Here is a 19,811-nt window from a genome sequence, read left to right on the forward strand (position 1 = left end):
GCGGGGCGAGGCGGGGCGGGGCGGGGCGAGGCGGGGCGGGGCGGGGCCTCTGATCAGCTGACCCAGGCAGAAGCCGGAGGACCCAGAAGCCGGGCGGTCCGGACAACCCAGACGCGGTAAGCCGAATTTGAGGCTGAGGCTGCGAGGGGCCGGGGAGGGGACCCCGGGCCTTCGCTGCTACATCTTTCCAACACCTTCCTCCAGCTCCGGGACGGCCCTGGGGGCTGCTGTCCCACCTTGGGGCGCGAGATCCTGGAGCCAGGCTCTCTGGACTGGAATTGGCAGGCCCTCGGGGGCTCAATTCCCCACCCTCTCCCCCTTCAGAAGCGACCATCACGACCTCTCCGGCCAGCCTTGCACAGAGATTAGGGTCTGGGTCCGTTGTTCATCTCCCGATCCCGGCCGACTGGCCCCTTCTGTTCTGATGGCTTTGTTTTTCCCAAGGGCGGGCCAGGGGAGGGGGCCTCGCGGCGAACGAGCGCTGACCCCAGCGGCTTCCCTATGATTATCTTCGCTAAATAGGCGGCCCCGTGCTGGGCTGAGTCACTCGGAGGAAATTGTGACCGAGGACCGTGGAAGGCTGGAGTGGGTGGTCCACTGGATCGTCCCCTAGCCGGGACGCTCCTCCCCTCAGGTGCGCCCCAAGTCTTCAGGGAGCCTAGATTGCTCCCTGTTACCCCATGCCTAGGACAGGTTTCCAAAGCGCCTACATGGGCAGTCTGCCTTCGGAAGTATGAGGGCTGGTGCAGTCTTGTCTGTTCAGCGCTTGCTAAAGCCTGCTGTTTGCCAGGGACTCCGTGGGGGGAAGGGGAATGCTTCAGCCAGAAGGGAATAACATCATCCCTCCTTATTCTGCTAAGTGCTTAATCTGTTCCAAGCACCATTCTGATCGCTCTGCTTGGACTATTTCATGTAACTCTGCAGCTAGCCTCCCAGGTGGATACTTACATTATTCCCCATTTTACAGGTTGGAACTCTGAGGCCCAGTCACTTGCCCAGGAATTCTACTCTAGCAGTCGTCAGGCAGGTCAGTTCCAGAGAGCTCTCTTCTCAACCTATTAGCTGACAATTAGCTCCTTTCCTTCCTTTGTTTCTCTCCCTTTCTTCCTTCTTTCCTTCCTTTCTCTCTCCCCCACCCTCCCTTTCTGTCTCTTGCTGTTTTCTGAACCTTTACTGTGCAGCTGTTGTTTCTAGGTTCTAAGAATAAGTTTCCGACTAAGATGACAGAGAGGAGTGAGCTTAAAAGCGGCGGTCCCTGAGGACTGTGATGAGCATTCTTCTGGCATGTGGAGGAGGCCGGGGGAAGAGATGACAGGTGCTGTCCAGCCACTCCTGTGAGGCCCCTCTGTATTGAGAGGACAGTTTAGAACTGGTCTTAGTGTCTTTTTATTATGCCCTTCAGGGTGAGAAGGAGAAGCCTGGGGGAGGAGACAGCCTAGACATACATCTGGAGACCTGGGATGACCCTCTGAAGGCCTAGAGGGAGGGACAGGAGATGGGGAGGAGCATCTGGAGTACCCTGGGGCTCTGTCTCAAGGCATGTGAACTTATCTGGTAGATAAAGGCAGCTTCAGTGGGGAGCATCTCTGGAACTCAGCTTGGGATCTGGAAGAGTGGCTTGGCTGTGGCAGGGGATGCCTTTTCCAGGGCCACCTTTCTTCAGATGTGATCGTGTACACAGAATCCAAGGGCTCGGACTCCACTGGGGAAGCTTCTTACATCCCTGCTCCCCAGCCCAGACACACGGATCCTGAAGTTCACACATGTGGCCTTCATGATCACAGGCACCCCTGATTGGCTATGCTTCAATAAAATTAAAAGCACCACCAACATCGATAAGGTACCCGTGAAGTACAGCTTACCAAAAAAAAAAAAAAATCCCTATTGTGGTCCTCATCACAGCTGCAGACCTGGGCAACTTTTGTTTCAACCCTGGACATCCGTTCACTTGGTGCTGTTGGCCAGAAGGTAGGCCCAGGCTGGCTTCCTACTTGGATCAGAACCTGTGAGTGACAGGCTCTATACACGGCGGCCCTCAGGGGAGCACGCCTTCTGTTCGGGGCTCAGGTGTGTCTCAAAGGTGTGTATCGTGAGCCCCGAGCTGCACACGGCCCCGTGCATGGACAGGGGACCACCCACCCAGGGCCCTGGGCCCCGCGAGCCAAGTACATCCCCAAGACACCCCTCCCTCCCTCACCGGGCATGTGTCCACCTTTTTTTAAAGAATAATTTTATTGTGTTTGTGGCCGTGCTGGGTCTTCACTGTTAGGCCAGCTTTTCTCCAGTTGGGCGAGTGGGGGCCACTGTCCAATTCCGGCGCTGGAGCTGCTTATTGGGGTGGCCCCTCTTTTTCAGTTTGTCGTCTGTTTTGTAGCTTTCGCTAGTCTGGGTCTTTGTTGCTGCGCAGAGGCTGTCTCTAGGTGCGACAAACCGAGCGCAGGCTCAGCGGTTGTGCACGGGCTTAGTGTGCGGCACGCGGGCTCTTCCTGGCCCAGGGGTCGAACCTGTGTCTCCCGCAGGTGGATTCTTTACCACTGAACTGCCAGGGAAGCCCTCCACCTTCTTTCTTTCTAGGAGTGGATAGCCAATCCCTTTTCCAGCGGAACTTCCCGACCCCAGAATTGAACCCTGGCCTCCTTCCCTGGTGGCTCAGAGGTTAAAGCGTCTGCCTGCAATGCGGGAGACCTGGGTTCGATCCCTGGGTCGGGAAGATCCCCTGGAGAAGGAAATGGCACCCCACTCCAGTATTCTTGCCTGGAGAATCCCATGGATGGAGGAGCTTGGTGGGCTACAGTGCGCAGGGTCGCAAAGAGTCGGAAAGGACTGAGGGACTTCACTTTCACTTTCTCCTGCATTGCAGGCAGGTTCTTTACCAAGGGGGCCATCAGGGAAGCCCCTCTCTCTTCACTCACCTAGTGAAGAGATGGGGTGAGAGTGGCCTCGGGTGCTTGAGATGCTAGTCTGTCGTCCTCAGGCACTCCCGTGGCGTCAGGCACTCCCGTGGCGTCAGGCCCTGGGCTAAGAGCTTTGTGTGTGTTTCATCGGTACAGCAACTCCAAAGCGTGGGCGTCGTTTTCCTCATTTTATGCCCAGGCTCAGACGGTTACTTGTGCAAGGCCACGCAGCCTTATCTTTAAAATGACGACAGTGTTCCCCTTGCAGAGAAGTTAATGAGGATGGCAGTGTCCTACCCTGATGACCTGCGGCGGTGTGTGGGTTCTATTGGACAAGAAGAGGGTGGAGGAGGCGATCCAGGGGTGGGGTGGTTGGGGAGCAAAAGGACTGATTTTGAGGTGCCTTTGGTGCCGCAAAGGCACCCTTCCTACCTGGACTGAGTGTCAACCTGGGGTGGCCTTGCAGGCACTGGTGGCTGGACGTAAGATAGACGGCCCCAACCTCAGCTGTGTTGAAGGTCAAGGTGGGCCACTGAGGCACGGGAAGAGGTTTTCAGCCCACCTTGCGCGGCCCCAGAGGGACTGCGCTGAGAACCAGCCAGGCAGTGACCTGCAGTGCCCTTACCCCCAGCTCCAGGGCCCCCTGGCAAGTCAGGTTAGCGCTGAGAGCCTGGAACCTCTCCAGAAAAGCGACGGACTTGCTTCCTCTCCCTGCCCACTGCTCCCTGATTGCCGCGGCCTCAGCAGTTCCAGGGTCCAGCCGGATATCTCAGCCCATTCGGGCTGCTGTAGCAAAAGACCATTGGAGAAGGAAATGGCAACCCACTCCAGTGTTCTTGCCTGGAGAATCCCAAGGACAGAGGAGTGTGGTGGGCTGCTGTCTATGGGGTCACACAGAGTCAGACACGACTGACGCAACTTAGCAGCAGCAGCAGCAAAAGACCCTAATCTGAGCGGCTTAGGAACGAACATTGATTTCCTATGGTTCTGGAGCCTGGGAAATCTGCTGGGAGAGTCAGTGTCTGGTTAGGACCCACTTCCTAGATCATGGATGGCTGTCATCTCACTGGGTCTTCAGCTGGCAGAAGGGGCAAGGGAGCTCCCTGGGGTCTTTTTTTTTAAATAAGGGCACTAATCTCATTCATGAGGGAGGACCTAAATACTCCTCAAAGGCTGTACCTCAGAACACCATCACACTGCAGGGTGGGTTTCAACACACGGACTTGGGGGCAGGAAGGACATGGATTTAGTCTGCAGCCTTGTCTGCTGATGTCGTTTTATGAGGATCCTGGGCCTTCTGACACCAACAGAAACTGAAAGTGGCTAGAGAAGGCCTCATCCTGGGGCGGAAGCCCCTCTGAGCGCAGCGAGAAAAGCGGAAGCCTGCCTGATGGGACCCCGGGTAGCCCTGCCAGCCCACACGAGGGTGCTGCTGTGCCCAGGGACAGGGGTGTGGTGCCATGGGCACTTCCTGCCTGGGCGGCCCCGGCAAGTCGCTTTCCCGGGCCCTCATGGACGTATCAGTAGCTGCCACTTCGTGTGTGTGTGTGTGTGTACTCAGCCACATCTGACTCTGTAACCCTTTGGGGGTGTGTCTGTGTGTGTACTCAGTCACATCCAACTCTGTGACTCTTTGGGCTGTAGTCCGCCAGGCTCCTCTGTCCGTGGGATTTTTCAGGTAAGAATACTGGAATGGGTTGCCATTTCCTCCTCCAGGGAATCTTCCCGACCCAGCGATTGAACCCGTGTCTCCTGTGTCTCCTACGTTGGCAGGCGGGTTCTTTACCCACTGAGCCATGAGGGAAGTTGGTGTGCAGCAAAATGAGGAAAAGGTTACATGGTGCTGAGCACAGAGCTGGCGAACTGCTCAGCGATCAGGGGTTGATCCTGTTCAGCAGAGTCGCTCTGGCAACCCCGCCTCTTCTCCCTCCCCTGGGACTGTCACTTAAGCAGTGACTGCTCTGTGACAGACACCTGGTGGGGACTTCCCTACCTGCCCCTGCAGCCAGCCAGCTCCTGGCTTGGTGGCAGTGAAAACAGGGAAGTGGTTCCCGGCTCCTTGCCAACAGTTCCCCCCACAGGTGGGCTGCTGGGAGAATGCGACTTGGGAGCGTGAAGCTTGAATTCCAGCCACCTTTCTAACCTGGACTCACCTGGTCGTTCTTTGCTGCTTGCCTCAGCTGACCAATATAATGAGGGACAACCACACCCTTTCTTATTTTTGGTCGCACCATGTGGCTTGTGGGATAGTTCCCCCACCAGGGATTGAACCCTGGCCCCAGCAGTGACAACACCAAGTCCTAAACCATTGGACCACCAGGGAAGTCGCAGGACAGTCGTACTTTTTAACTTTTCTGGCCACGTCACTTGCAGAACTTCCCTGACCAGGGATCAAACCCGGGCCCCCTGCACTGGAAGCATGGAGTCTTAACCCCAGGGACCCTAGGGAAGTCCCTAGCCGTCCCTTAAACAGGAGGATGTACCTAGTGCGCCTGGTTTCAGCAGACCCTCGCAGCATGATTTACAAGAAGGAAAGGTTGGCAACTGTGGAAACGTTCAAGAGTTAGAACAGAGGGGGCGCTGTTTGAGGGCTCCGTCCTCCCCACTAGATTTATGAACTCAGTGAACCCTCAGGAGCGTATGGGGTGGGGGAGGCATTGTCATCACCCCATCCTGCAGATTGGGAGACTGAGGCACGGCGAGGCCAAGCGGCTTGCCTGAAGTCACGTGTTCACAGGCGGAGTGGGGACTCGCACGCACCCGTCTGACTGCAGAGCCAGTGTGTGGCCACTTTGATCTCCGTCCTGACTGTGTCCTGGGGTTCAGGGGCTCCATCAGGGCCAGGCAGGAACCTGGGGTGGGCTTAGAGTGGCAGGACCGCAGCGAGGACCTCCTGAGGCTGAAGGTCCCTCTCTTCTCCCACAGAGCCGTCTCCTGCCTGAGCACACGGCTGCCTCGCTTCATCCCTCCGCAGCCATGGTCTGGGTGAAGCTGGGCCCCGCCAACTTCTCCAGCTGCCCCAATGGCTCCAGCCAGTGGATATGGGACGTGCTCGGCGAGTGCGCCCAGGATGGCTGGGACAAGGCCAGCGTGGGCCTGGGCCTGCTCTCCATCCTCTGCTTCGCGGCATCCACCTTCCCGTGAGTAGCAGCAGGACTGGGGTGGGCAGGGGGCTGCCCTGAAGAAGGGCTGCCTGGCTGGCCCTGGGCCTCTGCAGACTCATGCCACGCATGCCCCCCAGCCCCGCTTACTGACTTCCAGCCCCCCCGGAGGGCCCCGCAGCAAGCACCTCTCTAGGCCTCACCCAGAGCTCAGCCGGGCTGACACGCAGAGGATAATCATACCACCTGTTCACTGAGTTCCCCTGTGTACCCAGCTCTTTTCTAAGAACCTGACATATCTTCACCCTATTTAATCCTCATAAGCTGAAGCTCCAATACTTTGGCCACCTGATGTGAAGAGCCCATTCATTGGATGAGTCTTTCCTGATGCTGGGAAAGACTGAGGGCAGGAGGGGAAGGGGGTGGCAGAGGATGAGATGGTTGGATGGCATCACCAACTCCATGGACATGAGTTTGGGTAAACTCCGGGAGTTGGTGATAGACAGTGAGGCCTGGCATGCTGCAGTCCATGGGGTCGCAAAGAGTTGGACAAAACTTAGTGACTGAACAACAGTCTCCATAACCACACTGTGAAATACGTACAGTTCCTATCCTGTCTTTACTGGAAACCCAGAGAGGTTAAGTAACTGGCTCTGAGTTGCACAGCCAGTCAGAGAGGAGGCAGAGGAGTGGAGGGCTGGGGCGCATCAGCTCGGCCTCTGTCCTGAGACCATCTGGGGCAGGGCACGCTGTGATTATGAAACAGCGTGGCCACTGCTGTGGTTGGGGAACACCAATCCGGAGGGACCTGCGAGTCCCTTCACTGCCCTGGGCCTCAGTTTTCTCGTTTGTAAAATGGGAATACTGTTCCCTACCTCACAGGGTTGCTCTGAGGATGGCCTTTACACACTGTGCGAGGGAGTAAGGCGGGCAGGGGCCAGGGAGAAGTGAGGTCAGACAGGTGAGCAAGGGCCCTGCCGTGTAAGAGCGTCCTCCACCTTTAGGGCATTTTATGCTCTTTCTCCTCTGGTAGAAAGAGAAGCGGTTTACCTGAGAGATCATTCATATACTGTAGAGTTCACCCGTTCAAGTGTCTACGTTCACGGTTTAGTATCTGCAGAGCCGCTTGACCATCACCACGGTCAGTCTAGGAACACTCCACCACCTGCAGAGAAACCCAGAAAGCAGGGAGTCGGTCCTTATTTCCTCTGAAGCTCGCAGCCCAGCAGCCAGTCCACTCTCTGTCTGAAGACTCACCTGTTCCGGACACTTCACGTGAGCAGACCGTACCGTATGTGGCCCTCTGTGACTGGCCTCTTTCGTTCAGCACAGCGTCCTCAGAGTTCACCCATGTTGCAGGGGGCGAGCGTCAGTGCTTCATCCTTTTTAAAATATTTATTTTATTTTTTCATGTATTTGGTCAGTCGTGTCGGGTCTTAGCTGTGACACGTGAGCTTAGCTGCCCGACCGGGGATCAGGCCCACGTTCCCCTGCGTTGCAAGGCGGATCCTTAACCCCTGAACTGGCGGGGAAGCCCCAGCGCTTCATTCTGTCTCACATCTGAATAGCAGTTTGTTGTATGTGTGTACAGTTTGTTCATCCATCCAGCCGCTGATGGACACGTGGGTGATTTCTGCCCCAGCCAGCATGATTCAGGCCGCTCTGCAGGTTCACGCACGCGTTCTCCTGGGGACACGTGCTCCTCTCGGGGGTATACCTGAGAGTGTGCGGGTACACTGGGTCACGCGGTAACTGTGTCCGATCTTTAAAATGCGCTTTTACTTTCTTTTTGGCTGTCTGGGTCTTGGTCGCTGCATGCAGGCTTTCTCTAGTTGTGATGATCGGGGCTGCTCTCCAGCCGTGGTGCGTGGACGTCTCACTGCAGCGGCTTCTCTTGTTAGAGAGTGTAGGCCTAATCACCCCGCGGCATGAGGAATCTTCCAGACCAGGGGCCAAACCTGCATCTCCTGCATTGGCAGGTGGATTCTTAACTCCTGGATCGCCAGGGCAGTCCTGTGTTTAACCTTCTGAGGAGCTGCCAGACTGTTTCCAAAGCGGTTGTACCGTTTTACGTTCCCACCTGCAGCATATGAAGGTTCCATCAACACTTGTTAATAGTCTATCATTTTTATTTTTGCCATCCTAGTGGGTGTGACGTGGTATCTCACTGCAGTTCTGATTTGTGTTTCCCTGATGGCTGGTGATATTAAGTAGCTGTCCATGTACTTAATGGCCAACTTCTATTCTCTTTGGAAAAAGGTCTATTCAGATTCTTTGCCCATTTTTCAGTTGGATTATTTGTCTTTTTGTGGTTGAGTTGTGAGGGTTCTTCATATATTCTAGATATATTCTGCTAAGGTTTTCTACTATTCTGTAGGTTGTCCTTCCACTTTGTCGATGGGGTCACATGAAGCCCAAACATCCAAAACCTTGATGCTGTCCAGTTTGCCTAGCTTGTTTTGTTGCTTGTACTTTTGATGTGAATGCCTGTGAGCTCAGTTGCTTCAGTCGTGTCCGACTCTTTGCGACCGCACGGACTGTAGCCCACCAGGCTCCTCTGTCCATGGGGATTCTCCAGGCAAGAATACTGGAGTGGCTTGCCATGCCCTCCTCCAGGGGATCTTCCTGATCCAGGAATTGAACCCACATCTCTTATGTTCCCTGCATTTGCAGGCAGATTCTTTTCCACTCGCGGCACCGTGCTTTTGATATAATTTCTAAAAAGTGATGGCCTAATCCTGGTAAAAAAGATTCACTCTTGTCTGTTCTTCTGAGAGTTTTATATAGATTTTTCCAACTCTGACACCAATTCTGATATGTGTCTTGTCCCCACGCAATCAAGCAGTCAGTTTTTACACTGTCTACGCCTGGAGACAGCTTCAGATTCCACAGGTTAAGGAGCCAGTCCTCCAAGTCCCACAAGAGTGCTCTCTCCTCCCCACTTCAGAGACCAGGCCAGGCCCGGGTGTCCCCTGTGCTTCGGACCTCCCGCTGTGGATTGGGGGTTCCCCCACCCTCCTCGGGTTCGATTGATTTGCTGGAGCGGCTCACGGGACTCAGCGTAGTGATTTTTACAGAGGCTTTATCACACAGTTGTTGGTCATTAGTGACTGGGCTCACTCTGCAGCCCTTCTCCCTCTGGAGGTGGGTGAAGCGGGCAGGACAGCCCCCGCCCCCTCCTGAAGGACTGTCCTGACCGTCGGATCACACAGTAGGTCCTCATCCTCAGGCAGCCTGAGGGCTTTCCGAAAGTCACCTCGTTTACTTTATAAAAGGTGCCTCTGTCCCGCTGTCTGTCTCCCTCACCCCTTAGGACATCCCGGGGGTTTCAGTAGCTTTGTAGGGAGCAGGGAAGAAAGCCAAGTATATATCTTTCTTGTTATGAATCACGGTATCACAGATCAGCTCTTAACGTACAGCTTTGGTTCAGTTTGAGCTGTATTTTGTATCCAGTATGAGGTAGGGGTCCAACCTCGTTCTTTTGCACGTGGTACCCAGTTGTCCCAGCACCAGGTGTTAACTTGACTGCCGTCACCCTCTGTCGCAGCATGCTGCTGGGGCAGACATGTTTCGGACTCACCTGTCCCAGCTGCCACTCCGGATGCGCCAGAAGTAGGCGGGACCGACCCCCTCCTTGCCTTTGCAGAGCTCCCCTTAGAGAAGGAGGCTGAGAGGGTCAGAGAGAGAGTGGAGGCAGAGAGGCTGCCTTGAAGGCTTTGCCAGGTGTTGGCAAGCAGTGGGTCAGAGCGGTCGGCTCAGTGGCCCTGAGGAGGCAAACTGGGCGGAGCTGGGTGACCGGTGGAGGGAAGAGAGGGACTTCCCGTCCTGGGGTGAGGGCATCCCCAAAGCCACGAGGAGAGGGCTTAGTGTCTCCTTTCCAGCGGAGCATGATGCCAGCCCTGTGCCTGGCTGATTAACCAGGGAGGGGGCATCAGAGGCCTGGGAGAAGCCCCAGATGAGGCTGGAAAAGCAGCCACCTGCCTGCTCTCCTTAGGGCTTGGCCTTTCATGAGAGCGACAGAACGGCTGTCCCTGAGATGTATGGAGACTCTTCAAGTCACCGTATCCTGGGAGGGACTCTACTTGGGGTCGCAGGTCAAACTTATGGGCCTTCTCAGGGCCAGGCCTGTGCTGGACACGGTCCCGTCCCTCAGCAGGCTTGAGTCCGGCAGGAGGTGGCCGGCTGGGAAGGAACTGAAGTTTCCTGAAGGCTGCGGAGGATGGCTGGTGGGCCGTCCGCTGAGGTGGAGTTTGGGGGAGGAGAGTGGAGCAGGGGGCAGAGGTGGGAGCCCGGTCAGCATGTGCCGGGAGGGCGGGGTCCTTGCAAAGGCAGAGGGAGGCTCTGAAAGATATTGGCAAGACGGGGGTTTTAGAAGGATCCTTGAGGGCTTCCCTGGCGGTCCGGTGGTTAAGATTCACCTTCCAGGGCAGAAAGCCTGGGTTGGACCCCTGGTCGGGGAGCTAAGATCCCACAGGCTGCACAATGTGACAAAGAAAATAAAAAGGAGAGAGAAAGAAAAGAAAGAGCCTTGAGAGGGGAGGGTGGAACTGAGGGGTAGCTGGTGGGGCGCTCAGCAGGAGACGGCGGGGGAGGCCCAGGGTCCAGCCCAGCTGTCCTGGTTTCTATCTCCAGCAATCCAGGATGAGGTCCTGTTTAGGTGTTCCCTTTTACCAATTTAAATATATGCAGATGACTGAAGAGAAATGTTAAGCGGCGGTGGCCCTTGTGGAATGACTCAGAGCAGGGCTGGAGCCGGGGAGCTGGGGTAAGAATCCTGGTTCCCAGACTTTCCACCCGCAGAGAGGCCCGTCAGCGGCAGGGACTTGACCCCTGGCATTGGTGGTGAGACAGCCGCAGCCCCGCCCCTTCTGTGCTGCCCTTGATGATAACAGGCGAGGTCTGGCCTATCTTATCACGCATCTCCCTGCAGATAGGGCAGCGGCCACAGTCGTACTTCCTTCAAGCCGCCCCCACCCCAGACCCCTCCATAGAAGAAAGAACCCCAGGTCTCTGGGACACAAAGCGTCGGGACCCTCTGAGCCCTGGTCCCAGTGGGAGCCTGCTCTGGGGGGAATCTGTACCCCATCTTGACTCTAGCAGGATGCATGTCCCAGAGAGCTGGGCTGGAAGGGATTCCCTGGTGAGAAGCCCCTGAAGGGCGAAGACAGGCCCATGAGGACGCGCCCGATGGGGCATCACTGGCATGTGCCTGGCCGGGCAGAGGGCAGGGCACAGTGACCCTGTGCAGCCGCCCCCCAGCCCTGGTCTCCCACATCTACCCTCCACGTGGTGTCACAGCTCTGAGCACGCATCTCCCTCCTCCCTCCTCCCCGCTGTCTCCCTCCTCCCCGCTGTCTCCCTCCTCCCCGTTGACTCCCTCCTCCCCGTTGACTCCCTCCTCCGCGCTGTCTCCCTCCTCCGCGCTGTCTCCCTCCTCCGCGCTGTCTCCCTCCTCCCCGCTGTCTCCCTCCTCCGCGCTGTCTCCCTCCCCCCTGCTGTCTCCCTCCTCCCCGTTGTCTCCCTCCTCCGCGCTGTCTCCCTCCCCCCCGCTGTCTCCCTCCTCCCCGTTGTCTCCCTCCTCCCCGCTGTCTCCCTCCCCCCCGCTGTCTGCCTCCTCCCCGTTGACTCCCTCCTCCCCGCTGTCTCCCTCCTCCCCGTCTCCCTCCTCCCCCACAGCCAGTACATCAAGGCCTGCAAGACGGGCAACATGGACCAGGCCCTGTCCCTGTGGTTCCTCCTGGGCTGGATCGGCGGAGACTCCTGCAATCTCATTGGCTCCTTTCTCGCTGACCAGCTGCCCCTGCAGGTAGGCTGGTCCCCGGGAAGGGTGGGCTGCCAGGGACTAGCCACGGCAGAGGCATCCTTCCGTCTAGTGAGGGCCCCCCTCTGCCTGCTGCCCGGCATGACAACGGGCTGCTCACTGCCCTCTGGCGGGCCTCAGTTTTCCCATCTACAAAATGAGAACATCAAACCAGAGGGTGCCTGGGGTCTTTGACCTCTGAGGTGCTAAGATCCTGATGAAGCTTTCAGGGCCTGGGGCCCTGGAAGAGGAAGCTTTTTCCATGGGAAGCCTGGATATCACCCTTCTCCTGTGACTGGGAAGAGCTGAGACTCGAAATCGGGAACCTCTTGTCTTCTCGAGGGGGACCGTGACTCCCAGGTCAGGTCGGACTGTAGCCTACACTTCACTGGTGCCCATTTTGTGCTGCCTGGTCATTCCTGCCACTGTTTCCTCCCTCTGCCCGGCCAGGCACCTGCCAGGCCCTTCCCTACCTGATGTCTAGCTCTGCCAGGTTAGGAATTGCGACCCGCTCTGTTCCAGACCTGCAAACACAGGTCAGCTCAGGGTCGCCCGGCCGGCATGCGGCCGAGCTGCCCGGTGCTGGCGTGTGGCCCCAGCCTGGGCCGCTGCCAGCGTCCTGCCCCTCCTTGCAGACCTACACGGCCGCGTACTACGTCCTGGCCGATGTTCTGATGCTGTCGCTGTACTTCCATTACAAGTTCAAGGAGCGCCCCTCTCCGCGTGAGCACGGGGGCCCCTGGGTGTCAGGGGCCTGGGGGAGGCCTGGGAGGCTGGGAGGAGGTGGTGGCCCGTTGCTGGTGATACACCGAACCCCAGAAAGGCTTCCTCTTGGCCTTATCTGACCGCCGCGGCCTGACCCCCTGAGCCGAGATAGAGGGCAGCGAGCACGCCCGGGCAGGAACGGGGCGTCCCCGTCGGGGCAGTCTCCTTCAGTCAACGCGGCGTCGGCTGCCCTTCTGCACCCGGCCCACAGGCCATCGCTGCCCTGAAGTGTTCCCAAGGGGTCAGATCCCGGGCTTTACAAGCAACGACCCAGGCACGTGGGGTGGGGCTTCGTTAGCATGTCCATACTCCGTGACCCCCTTCCTGCCCCCATTGCCTTCACCGAGTGACCCTTACAGCCCTAGGAGAAGGGTAGTCTCATTATACCCATTCTGCAAATGAGGAATGAAAGCTCAGAGAGGTTAGGTCACTTGCCCAAGGTCACACAGCCACAGAGGGGCAAGGCCAGGACTCGGCCCCGTCTGTCTGCCCGCACTCAGAGCCCTCACCTCAGTGTCCCCCTCTCACGTCCAGGGTCTGCCCCCATCAACTCTCTGCTCGTGTTCCTCTTGGGCCTGGTGTGCACCACCCCACTGCTGAGAAGCACTGGCTCGGCGGCTGCCCCAAGGGAGGTCTTCCAGGGGCGGACACTCCTGTCCGTGGAGCCGGGCAATAAGGTGAGACGCGGATGTGAGAGGGCGGAGCGGGGTTGGGGGTCTGGCGTGGCCACGTGCTCGGGGGGATCGCTCCCCAGAAGGCAGCTTGGGGCCCTCGCCCTTCACCCTTGGCCTCTGCGGGGCCCCAAACAGTCTCCCCCACCCTCTCAGCCCTTCACGAGAAAGGAGATCGTTGGCTTCGTCATCGGCTCTGTGTCCAGCGCGCTGTACCTATTCTCCCGGCTGCCTCAGATCCGCACCAACGTGAGCCGCGGGCAGGGTGGCAGGGCCGTGGGCAGGGCCAGCTGGCAGCTTGGGCCCCTGGGTGAAGGACTGGCACGGGGGTGTGGGGTCTTCATGGAGCAGGTCTGGCCCACCCTCACTGTTGGCTTGGGTAGCTTAATCCAGTTTTCCAGCCTCAGTGTCTGCCTCTGGAAATGGGCATGAGATGCCAGCCTGCTGCCTGGGGGTACAGGACCCCTGCGTGCCCCAGGGAGGTGGGCGGGCAGCTGGGAGCGAGGGGCTGAGGGCAGCAGAGGCGGCAGGGAACCAGGGCCGCGGGGGCTTGCTGAGCTGAGCTGGCATGGGGCTGGGGGGCGGGCAGCTGGGGGCTGGCAGGGTGGTGCGGCCCCGGTCTCCTGCCGACTTGGGCCCGGATGTTGGGATGGGGATGAGGAGTCAGGCCCTGGAAGGGACGGTCTGGGCCCCAGGCCCGTGTCAGGCGCTGGTCACACCCTGTGCAGTTGGCTCAGTGTAACAGGGCAGACGGGCGCGTGGACAGTTACGGTCCAGAGAGACAGGAACACTGCTGGCGGTGTCTGACCCTCTCCTCTGCCGCCTCCAGTTCCTGCGGAAGTCGACCCAGGGGATCTCGTACGCGCTGTTCGCCTTGGTGATGCTGGGAAACACGCTGTACGGACTGAGTGTGCTGCTGAAAAACCCCGAGGAGGGCCAGAGCGAGGGCAGCTACGTGCTGCACCACCTGCCCTGGCTCGTGGGCAGCCTGGGCGTCCTGCTGCTCGACAGCATTGTATCCTTCAGGGCATGAGGGCGGCTGGGGCGGCTGCGGCTGCAGCAGCCTCCCCTGCACACGATGTCAGCATCCGCACATCCATCCATCCATCATCCAGCCATCCTTCCATCCATCCATCCATCCATCCATCCATCCTTCTATCCATCTACCATCCATCCATCCTTCTATCCATCCATCCACCCATTCGAGAGTCAAACCTCCCATGTGCTGGACACCCCTGTAAGTACCAGATCCAGTCGTGAGCAAGAACAGATGGCCCTTGCCTCGGGGAGTTTACAGCTCAGTGGGGAGGCCGACAGGACACACGTGATCATAAGTAATTCATTGAGGTGCCACCGAGTACCGTGGAGAAAAACTGTGTGTGACCAGGAGGCTGTCCTGGTTTAGAGGCCTCCACAAGTGCCATTTGAACTGTGCCCTGAAAGAGAAGAAGTTAGGGAGGCAAAGGCAAGGGAGGAATGTTTTCGGCAGCAGTTTGTGCAAAGGCCCTGGGGAATAGGGCATAAATCAGCCCATCCAGGCCAGAAAAAGAAAAGCTGCACCTTGGAGGCACACGTGAATTAGAGACAGAAAAACGAGTTCCAGTCCTGGCCCCCGTGTCCTGTGTGACACGGAGCTGTCTCCATGTCCCCACCTCGATGTCTCATCTCGTCGCGGGGCAGTCACATGAGCTGAGGCCTCTGGAAGTCCTCGGCAGTGGACCTCGCACACTGTGGGTGACCAGTAAAGCTTTGCCGGGGGGCCAGGCAGGGCTTGATCTCCTTCGGGAGGAAGTAAACGTGGCCCTTGTTTCAATGTCTGTGCCGTTCCGGGTGGGGGCAAAGAGAGACGAAGAAAAGCTAAGCTCTAGTGTCCCCAGAACACACCACCGCCACTTGGGGGACCCCCTAGGATGTTGGAGGGGGCAGGAAGGCCAGATGGTGGGGTTGGGGTCAGAGGAGGCTGCCTGGAGGAGGAACACCCTGGCGCTGGACTTGGCAGATGAATGGGGTTTGGCTAGAGGGACAAACAGGGGCCGGGAGGATGACCCTTCCTAGCAGCAGGATGCGGGGCAGGGGCAGAGAGCAGAGGGGAGCAGCTCTGAAGGGCCCCCCAGGGCGGGGCCAGCCCGTCTCCACCTGTTGGGCCTTGACGTCGACCCCCAGATCTCCGTGCAGTTCTTCCTGTACCGGCACGCCGCCCCCGCGTCTGAGCGCCAGCCGCTCCTCCCCAGCTGAGTGGGACCAGGCCGAGCTCAGGGGGTGCCTGGGGCCTCCCAGCGCCCCAGGAAGGGAGAAGCGTGCAGTAACGGCGCTGCTCACCCTGGTCTGGGCCATGGGGGCGCCAGGGAGCCCAGAACTGCCGGCCCAAATGCCCCCCAGCACCCAAAGGCTCGCAAGCTGACTCCTGGAAGCCCTGGCTGACCGCCTCTTCCAGGAAGACAGCCCCTGGGACCCCCATCCCCACTCGGGACTTGTCCTCCCAGGGGCCAGAGGCCTCTCTCCCTGGAGCCCGGGGAGGGGCTGTGGCGGACACTCGCCTCTCAGAGGACCTGAGCCCCACGGCTCACGTACTTCACTGCCTGTCACCCCCTTGGGACCCCCCCAACCCCCAAGGAGGGGCCCAGGCGCACCCAGGCCAGCTCCGTCCACCCACGCGGCCTAGTAAACGGTGCTCCCAGGCGGCCTGTGGTGGTCTCCCTTCCCGATGCCAGGCTCTGGGGAATGGGGAGGGATGGGGGTCAGGCCCCAAGTGGGCCTAAGGGCTCAGAGCGTGGGAGATCCAGGCCAGAGGGGGCTGTGTCTGCTGGCCTGTCCCTGCCCAGCCTCCTGGGCCTCTGGGTTCTTCAACCTGTTTCTCTGTGACGGCTCCATCCCTGGTGGTAAGGATGCTGCGGCGAGAAAAGACCCTCCAACAGGGTCCCTGCTCTGTGGCGCTCAGCAAGAAGCAGGACAGTTAAGGTTCAGACCTTGGTTCTGCATCTCAGCTTCCCGGTGCCACACTTACCTATCTGTGCAATGGGGCGAGAGTACCACCACCTCACGCGTCCTTCTAAGGAGTAAATAAAATGGTGTGGTTACAGAGGTCACCCCAAGTCTGGCGGCAGTAAAAGCTCCATGAAGGTTAGCTTTGGTCATTTTTTGATGGCAGAGGAGGACAATCAGATTCTCCTGGAAATCAGGGAGACCTTCCTGGAGGAGGTGACACAGCAGAAGTATGAGCAGGAGATACCCTGCGTAAAGCAAGGGCGTTGCAGGCAGGAAGGGTGGAGAGGAGCGCAGGGCTTAGCCCCGAGCTCTAGCTCCTCTGGCCCAGCCTCGGTGTCTCCCAGGCCCCATGCTGAGTCCACCTCCTCTTGGCCACAACCCTGTGGGGGCCTGGGGACAAAGCTCCCCTCTGTGCTGGCCCCACACACCGTGCCATGGCCTGCCCAGGTCCCAGGAGCCATCGGGGTGGGAGGCGCCAGGTGAGGCTGAAGGCTGGTGGGGAGGAGGTGGGCCTCAGCGTGAGCCTGTCTCAGCATCTTCCTCGTCCAGCCTCAGGGGATGCCCGGCCCTATCTGGTGTCACAAACATTTGCCGAAGGCAGCTCTCCTCTCCACCCTGGCCCACGCTGTGCTGGGCATCTTGGGTGGACCAACTCTGGTCTTCACCCTCAAGGAGGGGAGATGGTTGCCAGGCTGTAGAGGGAAGGACTGTGGCCAGAAGGTACAAAGTGCTGGAGGAATGAGACAATCAGGGAAGGCTTCCTGGAGGAGTGGCCCTGGAGCGGAGGAGGGAACAGTGTGTGCAAAGGCCTGGGGGTGGGAGTCAGGGCCGCCCCCTACGTGGGGCTGATGTGAGGACAGTGCGGGGGGCTGGGCTGGATGCCCAGGCTCCTGGCAGGCAGCTGGATTTGGCGGGGGGTGGGGAAGATGAGGGGGGAACTGGGGTCTGGAGCGCCCCCTCTGAGGTTCAGCTGGGTGGTGGGGCGAGGGGACAGGCCTGTGGGGCCCCCGCCGTCACCTGGCCTGCAGCTGATGTTTGCTGAGCGCACGCTGTGTGGGGGACCGGGCCGTGCCCTCTTGGTCCCCACAACCCCCTCTGAGGGAGGTGCGGTCATCGTGGCCATTTTCCAGATGGGAAAACAGGCTCGGAAGAGCTAAGCAGCGGGTCCGCAGTCTGGGACCAGAAGCAGTTCCACATGAGGCCCCTCATTGCAGACACCGCCCCCCCTTGGCCGTCAGAGGCCCCGCCCCTGGCTTCTTGGGACAGTGGGGAGGGGGCCTGAGCCCAACATGGTGGCGCCACCCCACCCTTGCCCGTGGGGGTGGCGCCACCATGTTGGGCTCAGGCCCCCTCCCCACTGTCCCAAGCAGCACCTCCCATGCCCACGTGCCAGCTACTTGCAGCCAGGGTCTGGCTCCACCCAGGGCTGTGGCCGGGCTGGCGGCCCCCCAGCCAGAGGACCTGGGGGCTCAGCATGAAGCCAGGTGCGGGCCTGGGCTCGAGCTTGGCAGGGAAGAGACACAAGCTAGTACAGCCCCTGCCCTGGGGGGTGACATAATCCCTTCCTTCGGGGGAACACCCCGTCTGGTGGGGTGATGGCTATTGTGGGAGGCACCATCCAGTCTAATGAGAGCTCTGGTTCTTTCCTCCTCAGCAAGTCCTATGGAGGAGACGTGGGCATGCCCTGTCTGATGGAGGCCCATGGTGGTGGTGGACACACAAGGCAGGTTTGCCAGGTGAAGGCTCATCAGCGTGTCCACCCATACGGGGACGGGTTCCCCCCAAAGTGGGCGGACCAGTCTGACCATCAGACTACTGCCAAGACTGGGCTGTGCTCACTGGCTGGCGAGGTTCCCGAGGTGAAAAGTCGCGGGTGGACTGCCTTTCTGCCCTGGTTGCATGGCCTTCAGTCCCCGAAGCTAAGAAAAAGCAGAAATCTACAGTCACCCTCTCTTCACCCCTCCTGCTGCTGCACTTGGCTCTCATCAGAGAGGAATGGTGGGACCACAGGGCTCCCTGAAACAGAAGGAGCTGCATGTCCAAGCAAGCGTCAACCTCATCAGTTAGTGTGAGCCCCGGGGCAGGGAGTGGGGAGGAGTTTGTTGGACTGTGAAGAAAGCTGATCGCCGAAGAATCGATGCTTTTGAACTGTGGTGTTGGAGAAGACTCTTGAGAGTCCCTTATACTGCAAGGAGATCCAACCAGTCCATTCTAAAGGAGATCAATCCTGGATGTTCATTGGAGGGACTGATGCTAAAGCTGAAACTCCAATACTTTGGCCACCTCATGCGACGAGTTGACTCACTGGAAAAGACTCTGATGCTGGGAAAGGTTGGGGGCGGGAGGAGAAGGGGACGACGGAGAATGAGATGGCTGGATGGCATCACCGACTCTGTGGACATGAGTTTGAGTGTACTCCAGGAGTTGGTGATGGACAGGGAGGCCTGGCGTGCTGTGATTCATGGGGTCGCGGAGAGTCGGACACGACTGAGCGACTGAACTGAACTGAACTGAACTGATGGCAGAAAGCGAAGAGGAACTAAAGAGCCGATCAATGCAGATGAAAGAGGAAAAAGCTGACTTACAACTCAACATTCAGAAAACTAAGATCATGAAATCCGGTCCCATGGCAAATAGTTGGGGAAACAATGGAAACAGTGACAGACTTTATTGGGCTCCAAAATCACTGCAGATGGTGACTGCAATCATGAAATTGAAGGACTCTTGCTCCTTGGAAGAAAAGCTATGACCAACCTAGATAGCATATTAAAAAGTAGAGACGTTACTTTGCCAACAAATGTCCGTCTAGTCAAAGCTATGGTTTTTCCAATAGCCATGTATGGACGTGAGAGTTGGACCATAAAGGTTGAGTGCTGAAGAACTGATGCTTTTGAACTCTGGTGTTGGAGAAGACTGTTGAGATTCCCCTGGACTGCAAGAAGATCAAACCAGTCAATCCTAAAGGAAAGAATTGGAAGGACTGATGTAAAGTTGAAGTTCCAGTACTCTGGCCATCTGATGTGAAGAGCCGACTCATTGGAAGAGACCCTGACGCTGGGAAAGATTGACGGCAGGAGGAGAAGGGGATGACAGAGGATGAGATGGCTGGATGGCATCACCGACCCAATGGACATGGGTTTGAGTAAACTCCGGGAGTTGGTGATGAACAAGGAAGCCTGGCGTGCTGCAGTCCATGGGGTCGCAGAGAGTCAGACACGACTGAGCCACTGAACAGCAAGGGATTGGGGACTGCCTTGCGCTGTGAGTAACTCAATCCAGGGGATAACTGCAAATCTGTCCCCCAGCCCCGTGCCACCCCTGACACAGCCACCCACCAGAGGCTCTGCACCCAGCACATGTGAGTGCTCAAAAGACTTGGCAAGTTATTTCCCTACCTCCACCAGACCGTATACCAATACCCTGATTACCATCATGTCCCCAGGACAGTGGTGAACAAGTGAGTGAGTGAAGTCAATGCCTGAAACACAGTCCCTCAAGGAGCCCTCAATCAAACGGAGAGAGGCATGGAGCCATCACACAGCTGTTGGATTTGTAGTTTACTTATTTTATATATATTTAAGTAAGTATGAAAGTG

General features: G+C 58.2%; 1 protein-coding gene across 4 annotated transcripts; it reads left to right on the top strand.

Moving 5' to 3' along the window:
• The first annotated feature begins 29 nt into the window (after window positions 1-29).
• Window positions 30-19,811, top strand: SLC66A1 (solute carrier family 66 member 1). 4 transcript variants are annotated; one of them, XR_008682148.2, is made up of 10 exons: window positions 30-116; window positions 968-1,027; window positions 5,820-6,034; window positions 11,672-11,801; window positions 12,431-12,518; window positions 13,095-13,237; window positions 13,388-13,480; window positions 14,061-14,246; window positions 15,395-16,351; window positions 17,871-19,811. XR_008682148.2 is itself a non-coding variant. In XM_055397970.2 (9 exons), the coding sequence occupies exons 3-9, from the start codon at window positions 5,871-5,873 to the stop codon at window positions 15,464-15,466; spliced, it is 876 nt and encodes a 291-aa protein (XP_055253945.1). In that variant the 5' UTR covers window positions 30-116; window positions 968-1,027; window positions 5,820-5,870; the 3' UTR covers window positions 15,467-19,811. The 4 variants fall into 4 exon arrangements, 3 of the variants coding, with proteins under 3 accessions (XP_055253945.1, XP_055253946.1, XP_088699242.1); XM_055397970.2 differs by having other exon boundaries at window positions 15,395-19,811; XM_055397971.2 differs by lacking the exon at window positions 968-1,027 and having other exon boundaries at window positions 62-116; window positions 15,395-19,811.

The sequence above is a fragment of the Moschus berezovskii genome, chromosome 2, assembly GCF_049115385.1.
Source record: "Moschus berezovskii isolate FMDL1 chromosome 2, NW_MosBer_1.0, whole genome shotgun sequence".
Classification (NCBI taxonomy): domain Eukaryota; kingdom Metazoa; phylum Chordata; class Mammalia; order Artiodactyla; family Moschidae; genus Moschus; species Moschus berezovskii.

What these genes read in the sequence shown, in the direction of transcription:
- SLC66A1 (XM_055397970.2), top strand. Translation starts at nt 5,871, where the DNA reads ATGGTCTGGGTGAAGCTGGGCCCCGCCAACTTCTCCAGCTGCCCCAAT. An exon ending in TTCGCGGCATCCACCTTCCC is followed by an intron (nt 6,035 to 11,671) that starts GTGAGTAGCAGC and finishes CCTCCCCCACAG; the next exon opens with CCAGTACATCAAGGCCTGCA. An exon ending in CTGACCAGCTGCCCCTGCAG is followed by an intron (nt 11,802 to 12,430) that starts GTAGGCTGGTCC and finishes CCCTCCTTGCAG; the next exon opens with ACCTACACGGCCGCGTACTA.